This window comes from Bufo gargarizans, chromosome 1, assembly GCF_014858855.1.
Source record: "Bufo gargarizans isolate SCDJY-AF-19 chromosome 1, ASM1485885v1, whole genome shotgun sequence".
Classification (NCBI taxonomy): Eukaryota; Metazoa; Chordata; class Amphibia; order Anura; family Bufonidae; genus Bufo; species Bufo gargarizans.
In genome coordinates, this window is record NC_058080.1 from 269881075 (window position 1) to 269893476 (window position 12402).

The 12402-nt window shown below is 39.5% G+C and overlaps 1 protein-coding gene across 4 annotated transcripts in view; it reads right to left on the minus strand.

Annotated features, from left to right (window-relative positions):
- The window catches only part of SLC4A4 (solute carrier family 4 member 4), a 262656-nt gene that overhangs the window by 38513 nt on the left and 211741 nt on the right, over positions 1–12402 (minus strand). For all 4 annotated transcript variants that reach the window (XM_044303049.1, XM_044303032.1, XM_044303059.1 and 1 more), the window contains exons 9-14: positions 7947–8034; positions 7450–7604; positions 7098–7211; positions 5853–6027; positions 3125–3258; positions 2655–2926 (exon numbers count right to left, since the gene is read on the minus strand). In XM_044303049.1, coding sequence (XP_044158984.1) covers positions 2655–2926; positions 3125–3258; positions 5853–6027; positions 7098–7211; positions 7450–7604; positions 7947–8034 — 938 coding nt within the window. The remainder of the gene's footprint in view (positions 1–2654; positions 2927–3124; positions 3259–5852; positions 6028–7097; positions 7212–7449; positions 7605–7946; positions 8035–12402) is intronic.

The following is a 12402-nucleotide window of genomic DNA, read 5'->3' on the forward strand; positions in this document are numbered from 1 at the left end:
CTACAATTTTCATAGTCATGAAAATAAAGAAAACTCTTTGAATGAGAAGGTGTGTCCAAACTTTTGGTCTGTACTGTATATATATATATATATATATATTTTTTTTTTTTATGTGATCATGTTTCAATAACAATTTTTGATATATTTTATATTATACTCAGTGTATTCTATTTGGGCTATTGCTTTTGATCTAGTGTAGGAGTATTTCAATGTTGCTAGTTGCTACTAGGCCCTCATTATATTTTGCATATTTTTTTGAGGTACTGTTTGGATTTACAGTGTCCTTGTCATCACCATCATCATGAGCTACTTTTTCGCCTGTTCAGACTCCTCTTCCTTTTTCACTGCTCATCATGAGACATCCATAAATTAATGTGTGGCCATGAGATAATTATTCGTGTCCAGCAGTTAGCTTGTGTTCAAGCTGAACTCCCACCTGGCCAAATTGCTTGTAGTGCAGTTGCTGCCGTACCACTTAGTTGTGGTAAATGCCTTGCAGTTCTGCAGCATCACCAAAATGTAATTCTGCTCTACTATTTTAGCACTTCTGGCTATCTGAAAACAAAACTTGACACCGCGCACAGCCAATCAATCCAGAATCCCTGACAAACAGCATTGTAACTTGCTCTAAATGAATTGGATGGTATTGTGGTGCTACTGACGACCCGTAGCTCTTAGTGCTGATGTCCTCCATGAGCACGAGCGATAGGTGAGCGGAGTTCTGCCACCGGCCGGGGCGATCTCCCAGACAGCAGCCTTACATCTGCAAAGACCCCCTGCATATGAGAACTTAGAAAGACTTGTGCCTCGCACAACGTGACCTGCACCTCGGACAACGAAAATCTCCGGGACAGTATCCAAATCAAGGTAATCTTGAGTGCTACGCGTGATACCTATCGGCATTACCGGATCCGAGAAAATTAGCAGAAGGAGTTCTGGATTGATTGGCTGTGCCCGGTGTCAAGTTTTGTTTTCAGTTAGTGATTTGCACTTCTACTGCAGCAGGACATACGGGACTGCTGCGACACTGCAGCATTTATGTGAGTATCTAGTGCCAGTGGCTTATTATATTTATTCTTCTGGCTAGCTGTCTGTTAAAATTGTCTTGTTTTCTAAATGTCCTGCAGTCCAACATTTTCGCCCAAATTTAGTTCTGGCCAAAGTAATTAACACTGAAGAGGACAGTATACTACTACAGAGGGATCTAGATAGATTGTAGGCTTGGGCAGATAAGTGGCAGATGAGGTTTAACACTGACAAATGTAAAGTTATGCACATGGAAAGGAATAATGCAAGTCACCCGTACATACTAAATAGTAAAACACTCTGTAACACTGACATGGAAAAGGATCTAGGAATTTTAATAAACAGCAAACTAAGCTGCTGCCAAGGCCAATAAGATAATGGGTTGCATCAAAAGGGGCATAGATGCCTGTGATTAGAACATAGTCCTACAACTTTAAAACTCGCTAGTCCAGGGGTGCACAACGTTTCCTGGTTGGGGGCCACATTGCCAGACTGAACCAATGACGAGGGCCGCAATTAAAATTTAAAGGTGTATTAACAACTGAAAGATTGTACTTATGGCATATTGAACACACATTATATACCATTTGTGTCTAGTTACACTTTCAGGATTCCCATCTAATGGGAGAAATACATGAAAAATACATGTGAGCAGCCACAAGACATAGGCATACATGTCTGTTACCAGATGGTTGGGGGCCGCACAGAATGGTATCAAGGGCCGCATGTGGCCCCCGGGCCGCAGGTTGTGCACCCCTGCGCTAGTCAGACCACACATGGAGTAATGTGTACAGTTCTGGGCTCCTGTTAACAAGGCAGACATATCAGTGCTGGAGAGGGTCCAGAGGAGGGCAACTAAAGTAATAACTAGAATGGGGAAACTACAGTACCCTGAAAGATTATCAAAATTAGGGTTATTCATTTTAGAAAATCAAGCAAGTTTTGAGCTGGTGTAAGGAAGAGAGACGTGTATAACTTCAAGCATGATATGAAAAAATTTGCCAAATCTACAGATTTTGTAAATCTTTCAAACTATCTTTTATTATTTAATACAGTTACCCAAAGGGACACAGTTATTGCTATCTCAAGGATGTTTTGAGTAGAACAACCATGCTACCTCTTCTCATTCATGCAATATGGAGGACTGGCAATGTTCTTGATCACAGAAATTAGTGTAGGGCCAAGTATTTCTTCACTCACGATATAGATAGATTTTTCTGCGCTAACAAAGACTGAATGGGTTGTTGGATTCTCTTTTAGCATCCAGAAACTGGAGCACATGCTCAGCCAGCAGCACTCTGGCACAACATTTAGCAAGAGTCGATGCTGGTGTTATCAGAAAACAAGGGGGCCCAGAATTGGTTCAAAAGTCATGAATAGAGGAAGAATCAACACTAGGCCCTTCTGTCCTGAGAAGCAAAACACAGAACCATAATGAGGAACACAGTTTGATGTTTGCTAGGGGGCCCTCTTTCTTAATACTCCAAATTGGTTCAATTTGGGCCTCTCACATAGTTCCTTTAAAATACTTTCAGTAATATGATTTTTTGATGTAGCTGGATAAATCTAATTATAAAGCACTGGTTAAGATGTCAGCATTGTATAAATAAGACAATATCCATACTTACTTGGTTCTGGTGGGAGGCAAGCACAAGTAAACAGGGTGACATCACCCACTTTGTAATGTGAGTTGATTGGGTAATAATCTGCAAACGCGATCATCTTCTTAAAAGCATCATAAATGAAGATGAAGCTGATGAGGCAGGCAAACCCTTCTTCTGTAAAACGTGTGAAGTACTTGACAAGTGAGCTAGCATCTGTGGCCACTAGGATGAGGCATAAGAAAGCTGACCACAGGCCAATCCACAAGCGGAACTCCAAGTAATCAAAGCCATTATCTCTGAAAAATGAAACTATGAATTAGCTCATCTGATTTGAAGAACACAACTAAAGCAAGACAATATGGAGACTAGGAATCAGTAAAAGCTTACAATTACAAAACACTAGCTTAATATGACATTTATCAGTCTGATATTAATCACAATCACTAGGCTATGTTCTGTAAAGGTTTCTGATTACAGTAAAAATAGTGACTTACTTGCTGAAATTGAATAACAACCTCTCAAACACAAGGACGGGGCCCGTACTACTCAGAATTGTTAGTGGTTGGCCAGCAAGAAGGCAAAAAACACCACCTGAAATTGCAGTGCCAAGGAAGCTCTCCAGTACACCCTAAGAAAGTAAAATATCATCTGAAGTCACATTAACTCATTGCTCTAATTTATATAATGCATAAATCTATAAAAAGAAGCTATGAAATATACAGTACTAAACAATAAATAAAAATAAAACTCAAAAAAGTGAGAGACAAGAGAGAAAAAACTTCAGGAGTGCCATACACACATTTTTAGGCTAACTGAAGCACTTTCGATTCGGCTAGGATAAATTTGGACTTGAAATCGAATGGATTGACCGATTTGGCTGAATCTAATTTTGAGCTATTTAGAGATTAAAGAGATTAAGAGCATAGTTGAAATAATTAGAAGAAAACATAAATGTGGGCATATCAACCAGACCAACCTCAATATATAAGCACTTAGATATGATATCAAAATAATCTATATATGGCTACAAATCATCAATAAGGATTCAATTCTCAAAGTATAAAGCAGATTGGCCAAACTATCTACAGCATAATGGCATTTAAAAGTGGCAACAGAATTGATCCCATGAGAGATTAATTTGTAATGAATAGTGAGCACAGCCAGATGTAGACCAGGACTGGAACATGGTGGGACATTTCTCTATCTGCCCATTTCTCCATGGCATAGCAAAATAAAATACCACATTGCAAGATCTCTGATATATCCTTATCCACTAGATATACTGTTTTTTTTATAACTGTCAATGAAATGCAAATACTTTATACTACAAAATAATTGTGGCAGCTATTCAAGTAAATTATATTAGGCTACTTTCACACTAGCACTTTGGCTTTCCGTTTGTAAGATCCGTTCAGGGCTCTCACAAGCGGTCCAAAATTGATCAGTTTTGCCCTAATGCATTCTGAATGGAAAAGGATCCGCTCAGAATGCATCAGTTTGCCTCCGTTCAGTCACCATTCCGGTCTGGAGGCGGACACCAAAACGCTGACTGCAACGTTTTTCTGTCCGCCTGACGAAGCAGAGCCAAAAAGATCCGTCCTGGCACACAATGTAAGTCAATGGGGACGGATCCGTTTTCTCTGACACAATAGAAAATGGATCCGTCCCCCATTGACTTTCAATGGAGTTCATGACAGATCATATAAGACATAATACAACCGGATCTGTTCATGACGGATGCATGCGGTTGTATTATTGTAACGGAAGCGTTTTTTCAGATCCATGACGGATCCGCAAAAAAACGCTAGTGTGAAAGTAGCCTTAGTTAAAACGGACATAGAATAAGCTTTTAAAGTGAACCTGTCATGCTTAATATGATATCTGATCTGTATGTTACAAAACAAGATGGGCTGAGCAGATTGATATATAGTTTTATGGGAAACAATTCAGTATAAAGCGTCATTCACACGTCAGTGTTTTGGTCAGTGATTTCCATCAGTGATTGTGAGACAAAACCAGGATTGAAGCCTCCACAGAGATAAGGTGTAGGGGAAAGATCTGCACCTGTTCTGTGGTTAGAGTCACACCTGGTTTTGGCTCAAAATCACTGATGAAAATCACTGTCAAAAACACTGACTGTGTGGAAGAGGAATAGTCAATCAATTTCAAACAAGGTTTTATATATAAATATTGTAGGAAGGTGCCAGGGTTCATCGTTGATGGAAGGTATGTGTCACCGAGGTTCCTGGCCTCGGTGAAGCAAGAGCCGGTATTTTCAAGTGGCAGCTAGTGCTGTAGGCTGATCCAGGCCGGCTCTTACTGGAAGTAGCCAAACTGCTGGGTGGGTGGCTGTTCCCCACGCTCCAGTCCGGGTCTTTACTGGCCTATATCAAAACCCAGCCAGCAGTCTCAGCTGGGTGTGGATTACTCCTCTCTGACAGTGGAGCGCTAGCAGTCCCTGTGTGTTTTGGGATCTGAAAACTTGTGCCGTGCAAAAGGGCTGGGATCCGCATGCTGAGAAACAGGCCCCTGAAGCCTGCTGTGGACCACAGGTGGAGAAACTGCAAACCAGGTGAAGGTTTTTGTTCTGTGGACTTTTCAAGGTGTGAACAAACACCTAGACTGCAAAATGTCACTTTTTGTTTTTCCTTATGTGTGAATAAAACACTGTGGTTGCCTCTATACTGCGTCTGCTAGCCTGTCTACCAGAGCAAATCCCCACAATATATATATATATATATATTATATATCTGTTCAGCTCCTCCTGCTCTATCACACGGTTCTTAACTTCACTTACTCCCATCCATGTTTTGAGCTAATTAGGCTCTTTAGGAGCCATCTGGAAGAGCTCTGTACAAAGCCGTGAGCTCTTCCCACAATGCTCTGGTCTGGAAAAGGACAGGCTACACCAAAGCCTGTGGAGTGACAGCCGAGATGATATGGTCAAATGTAAACTGTTTGTTTTGAGGTACTAGGTATTAGGCTCAGGCCTCTACAGTGGGGGACGCCAAAATGTGTGGCTAGAGACTGGTCTATTTTGCACTGTGTTGTGTAAACTGCTTACAGAAGATGAGGAATAAAGCTGAATAAGGTCAATTGAAACCAAATATGCTCTGCCCGGAGTTGAATTCATCAAGTGCCAATGGTCTTAATGAATAAGATGAGGATCTCCATGAACTAGCTGATCCCAGAGTTGTCGCTATATATATAATAGAGTAGTACCTGCATATTATCAGTGGCATCTCCAAGAAGTCCACCAAAAGTAATTGCATTGGTCACAGTTCCCAAGTAAATGAAAAGCATGGCTGAAAGTGACTGGATACTTAATGCATCATAAAAGTCACTGGCAAAAAAGGGTGCTTTTCTTTTGATGTCTTCAACTAATCCTCCACAAAACCTGTTGACATAAAAGTAGTGAATGTATTTCATTATATATTAAACATCTACACCAGATTCTCCACAAAGCTGTCTTGATCATACACTGCTGATAATTTGTCATCGCAAACTCTCATCAAAAGTTCCCAGGAGCGGATCAAGGACTGTTAAAGAGGTTTTCTGACTTTTTCTAGCTGATGACCTATCCACAGCGCAGTACATTGCATTTTTTTGTTGTGGCCGTGCTTGGTATCGTAGCTTGGTTGTACAGAGGTTGTGATTGGTATTACAGCTCAGCCCTATTCCTTTGAATGGGACTGAGCTGCACTTAGGCCATGTGACTGATCAACGTGACGTCACTGTCCTAGGGTAATTTGTGAGAAGGCTGTGTCAATCATAGGAGTGCTGGCGCCTTCTCAAACAGCTGATCATCAGGGGCCCCGGGTGTTGGATCCCTACCAATCAGATACTGATGATCTATCCAGAGGAAAAAGTGTCAGATAACCCCTTTAAGATGCCCAGGGAAAAAATTGTGTGCGGAGATCCGCTTCCAAGTAAACACAGCCAAAACCTAGACAATGGCGTTTACTGGGACAATGGTTTTTTCAACTTTTTAAATTCAATTGTGCCTAAATTTAGGTGCTAATGGTGATTCTACGATGACCTCACCACTTTCCAAAAAGGGGCATGGTGGGATGTGGTATGGGCAGGATCAAAGTTACCTGGCCTCAATGATGACTGAAATCTACACCAGCCACTAGCTGTCATCGATTTTATTTAAGCACACAGACTGCAAGAAGAAGTACTCAGTTTATGATGAGGCTTGTGCCTCGTCATGAATTAAGCGCATCCACCCCCGGCATAGGCGATATCAATACAGCGACATAGCACATGCCGATCTTTAAAAAATTCACCTCCAATAAGGGAAAAATCATAGAACTAAAGAATATAATGCCAGAGCTCTAATAACACTGCCGTACAGTGCTATGTGATAATAATAATAAAATAACAATGTTCAGGTCTTGAGTTTTAATACTGCCAGTTAGCTTCTAATGTAAAACCATTAAGAACAACTCCTATTATATCACTGACCGTCCAGTCCTCTGAAGCTCTGGTGCGTCACCATGTCCTCCACCGCCATGACCATCATCATGTGGCGCGTCTCCATTCATCTGTACAGTTTCCCCACCTGAGTACATGTTTTTCCTGTAGATAGACAACAGTAACACTTGTCAAATCAAACCAGATGTATAGTAGTTATGAACAGCATACTCACAGAAGAATGAAAGCACCTATGTGCATATTTATATGCAAATACATACATAAGCACATTTTACTTTCAGTCCTTTCAATACTATATTGGAAAAACTTTTCTTTCCTACAGTATATTCTAGTATTGATAAATTAATGTATAAAATAAAGTAAGTATAATTCAAAACTGCACCTCTTGTCAGAAGACGGAAGAGACTTTGGCGGTTCTATCCTTATGTCGGGGTCCCATTCACCAGGTGGAAGCACAATAACCTCATCCAGAAACTCGTCTATTCCAGCAATCAGGTCCTGCCTGTCTTTTGCTTTATAGGCAATGTCATGGAATATCTATAATAATATACATAAAGTTAACCAAAAAAAAAAACCACATCAAAATGCAGCTAAATAAAAAAACGTTATAACCTAATTACTATTCATTGGACAGGAAGCCAAACATAAAAACGGAAATATATTATAAAGGGGCTTTTCACCATTTACATGTTCAGGAATTTAATCCTGGCCTCATCACTTTAAGGATGCCACTGTACCAACATGAAGCATTTATCCCTTGACCCTTTTGCTCATCCACTTCAAATTGACAATGCAATAACAATAAAAACAGTAAATGAAATGGGTAATGTAGTCCTCATAAATGTGCATCTGCAACTAGGAAACATATGTCAGGTTTACCTCATCAGACATTAAGGTGGCTATGCTTCTTCCAATCTCATGATATGACTTGGCTTTTCCTTTTGGTCCCAGTAGAATAAATAGGAATCTGAAAATGTTTATAAAAATAAAACAGATGAAATGAGGCACAAATGTAACACATTATGAAACATATATTTACTCCCTTGGTGCCGTAAACGATGAAAAAATTATTACTTCCATTTTTTATTTTCCTGTCCCCCCAAAGAGCCATTTACTTGTCCATTCCCATAGGCATGTCACAGGCTGTATTTTTAATGGCACCATTTAATATTCCATTTCATGTATTAAAAATAAGAAAATGTTTCTGTGTATGTGTGTGTGTGGGGGGGATTAAAAACAAATGCAATAACACCATTGTTTTTGGTGGGTTTTGTTTCATGTTGTACACTAAAAACTTTGAAAGAAAAAAATCCTTTGTATCAACAGATTTTGTTACCGACATGTGTGCTTTGTTTATTTTGGGGTACATACAACTTTTCAATTAATGACATTTTTTTTAGGGGTTGAGGTGACCAGAAAATGACAATTTGGCCATTTAGATTTTTATTTTTATTTTTACACCATGCAGGATACATATTTTTATACAGTATTTAAATACTTTTCAGATGCAGTGTGAATATTAATTATGTAAATTAAGAAAGGGGGTTATTTAAATATTTACTACTTGTGTTTTTTTATTATTAAAAACAGTCCTACTGTGTGGGAATAGAACATGTGATTACTTATACTACAGCCTGTATTACTATAGTATGGTAGGTGTTTATGGTGCTTTATGATGTTGGAAGCGTACAATAGCAGGCTTGAGAGCCTTCACAAGGCTTCAGGCGGCCATGCAACTGATCGGCACCCTAGTGATTTTGACATGGAGGTGGGGATTGGGGGTCAGAGGGAGCCTCATCCTTGTAACTAACCACCCAGATGTTGTGCTGTCTACTGACCATGGCATTTGACAGATTTAGGGCGAGAGTAATCTCTGCTCACAGACAATGTCACCCGCCAGCTATGGTGTCAGCTTAATTTATGAGCCTGCGCCATCTTTAAACCCCCTTGATCTGCTGTACGTGTCTGGTTGATCTTGCCAAGGGATTATCATTATTATTAATAAACGTACTTTGCATTCAGCATGATAAAAGTAGTGTATAGCTTTAACAAAAAACGAAAGGTGAGAGTAGCTCTGAATTCACTACAGACTACTCTATGTAAGATATGCCCAGCAGAGCTTTCTCCATTACTTTGCATATAGTGTAGTAAAAAATATTACCATCTTTATACAGTAACAATCATTATTTGTGACACACAGGGGTGTGGAGCCTATGTCACCATTGTGGTAACAGGTTTTCTTAAAAGGAACTTGCATTTCAAAGAACTTGTTGCAAATTATGAGGGAAGTCACTAAGACTTAACATCTACATTATAAAGAGTCTTCCAAGGGGAATTTCTACCGTTTGCTTTATTTCCTTGTACAATATGTACTGATTGGAACTAGAGAGGAAGCTTGTTAGAGTAAGTGTTTTTACAGTTCAGCCTGTTCACCTGTAATGTATTCTAAATTGTAACACCAACTAAGTACTTGCAATAAAGAACAAATACCCTTATGGATATTACTTACAGAAAACAGGTACAAACAAAACATCATTACAAGCTACCGTAAGTAACCAATTTAAGTGGTGTTACCAGGAATATTGAATCCCTATTCTTAGTTAGAGGTCTGACTCTCTGATTGGTAGGGGTTCAAATCTCAGCACCCTCACTGAGCTGTTTGGAGGGGTCGCAACTCTTGTCAGGGTCCATTCACACGTCCGCAGTGTTTTGCAGATCCGCAAAACATCGGGCCGGCACCCCAATAGAAATGCCCTTGCAGCTGTGGACAAGAATAGGACAGGTTCTATTTTTTGCGGAGCCGCGGACCGGAAGTCCGGGGCCGTGGACCAGAAATGCGGATGCGGACAGCACACAGTTTCACATAATTGCAGAACGGATCCGGACCCAAAGTGTGGAAGTCTGAATGTAGCCTCGTTAGTGTTAACCTTGGTCCATCTACTTGGACACCTTACATATAGTAGTGGCAGTGTAGGGTATTGTAGCTTCATCACATTTAAATGAATGGGACAGAACTTCAGTACCCTGCACTGCTACTTTTAAAGGCCCCTGTACACTGCTAGATAGAGAAGATGATTGTTGGGAAAGATTTGTTCCTTCCTGGAAAGTGTCTGCTTGTCTGTGAAGGGGACTGCTGCATTTATATGCAGTATTCTCATATACAGTATGAGGAGGAGTGATCCGTAATGCCATCGCTCGTCCCCACACAGAATCATTGTTTGTGGGCAGCAGCACAATCTGCTGCCGGTAAATGATGATTTACGTGATAGCACAAAATGATTGTATTACCCGATGTATGAGCATTTCATTTGTTCATCATTAGTAGGCACCTTTACATCGGCAGATCATCACTAACAAGCATTTCTACTAATGCTTGTTAGCGATTATCTGGCCACTGCCCGGCCAGTCTAAAGGGACCTTAATCTATAGGATACCACTGCTGTACATGTACAGCACTGCTGGATATGACTTTAAGGGCTTGTCCGGGTTCAGAGCTAAACCCAGACATATCCTCTTCTTCCCCCACTCAGGCCCTCCGAGATGAGGATCGGAGCTGTATCGCGTAGGGCTTTTTTGTTTAGATTTTTATACTGCTAGGCTGAGGCTATTGTAATGCACTGCAGAGGGGATCAGACCCCCAAATGTTGAAGTCCTATACTGGGACAAAATAAAGAAAAAGGGTTTTACATAATAAAAAAAAAATCTAAGTTTCAAGTTAAAAAAAAACATAATCAAGTGATACAAAATTGTAAAAAAAAATTGAAAAAAAGAAAAAACATATTAGGTATTGTCCCATCTGTAAAGACCAGCTCTATAAAAATATCACATGATCCACCCCATCAGTTGAATGGCGTAAAAAATGTTAAAAAAAAAAACTGTGCCAAACAAAAAGTGTAATATCAAGTGATCAGAAAGTCGTATGTACCCCATATGGTTCCAATGAAAATATCCTTATCCCGCAAAATATTAACCCCCCAAATAAGACAATCACCAGAAAAATAAAAAAAATATGCCTTTCAGAAAATGGCAACACAAAAACAAGAATTTTTCTTTTCAAAAATGATTTTATTGCGTAAAAATTAGAACAAAAATATAAAATAGGCATTATTGCTGTGTCCATAATGACTGACTGTATAACAATATCACATGATCTACCCCCTCAGGTGAACGCTATAAAAAAAAAAAACGAAATAAAAACTCTGCCAATTCAGCCATCTTTTGGTCACCTTGCCTCACAAAAAGTGTAATATCAAGCAATCAAAAAGTAATATGTACCCCAAAATGGTTCAAATGAAAACTTCACTTCATCCCATAAAAAATGAGCCCCCATACAAGACAATTGGCAGAAAAAAAAGAAAAGATATCGCTCTCAGAAAATGCTTTCATTGTGGAAAACTGAACAGAAATTAAAAAAACTGACATTTTAGGTATCGCTCTGTCCGTATCAACCTGATCTTTAAAAATATTACATGATCTACCCCCTCAGGTGAACGTCGTAAAAATAAACTGTGCCAAAAAATTTTGGTCACCTTGCTCCACAAAAAGTATAATATCAAGCGATCAAAAAGTACTATGTATCCTAGAATATGGCGTTGCAAAAACATAATTTTGTTTTCAAAAAAGCTTTCTGTAAAAGTGGTAAAACATAAAAAAATATATAAATTTGGCATCTCTGCAATCGTACTGACCAGCAGAATAAAGATAATGTCTGATTTTACCTAAATGGTGAACTCTGCAATAACAAAAAGCAGTTTATCCTGCTTCCCAAAAAGCAAAATAAAAAGTGACCAAAAAGTCGTATGTACCCCAAAATAGAATCAATGATAATGGCAACTCATCCCACAAAAAAAATAATCCCTCACACAGCTCCATCGAGAAAAATGAATAGGTGTCAGAAAATGGCTGCACTGGTACCCCTGAGACTGTTCAATAGCAACGTGACACCAGTAAATTAATCCATCAAAATCTGCACTGCAAAAGCCAAATGCTGCTCTTTCCCTTCTGAATCCTGCAGAGTAAACATTAGTTTACCTCCACATTCATTGCATTTCAGAATCCAGTAGAACCCACCTAACAATTTAAATGGCATGGCTTGTCTCTGATGGCACATAGTGAGCACAATATATTGGGCACTGAAATGCCATATCTGTGGAAAACTTGCAATTTTAATTTTGCACATTCTCCTGCTCATTAATTTCTACAAAACACCTGTGGGGTCAAAATGTTTACTTCACTCCTCAAAAAATACAGTGAGGGGTGTATATTCCAATATAGGGTCAGTTCCTGGGGGGTTCCATTTATACTTCACCCAGAGCCTCAACAGTTGTCAGCACAA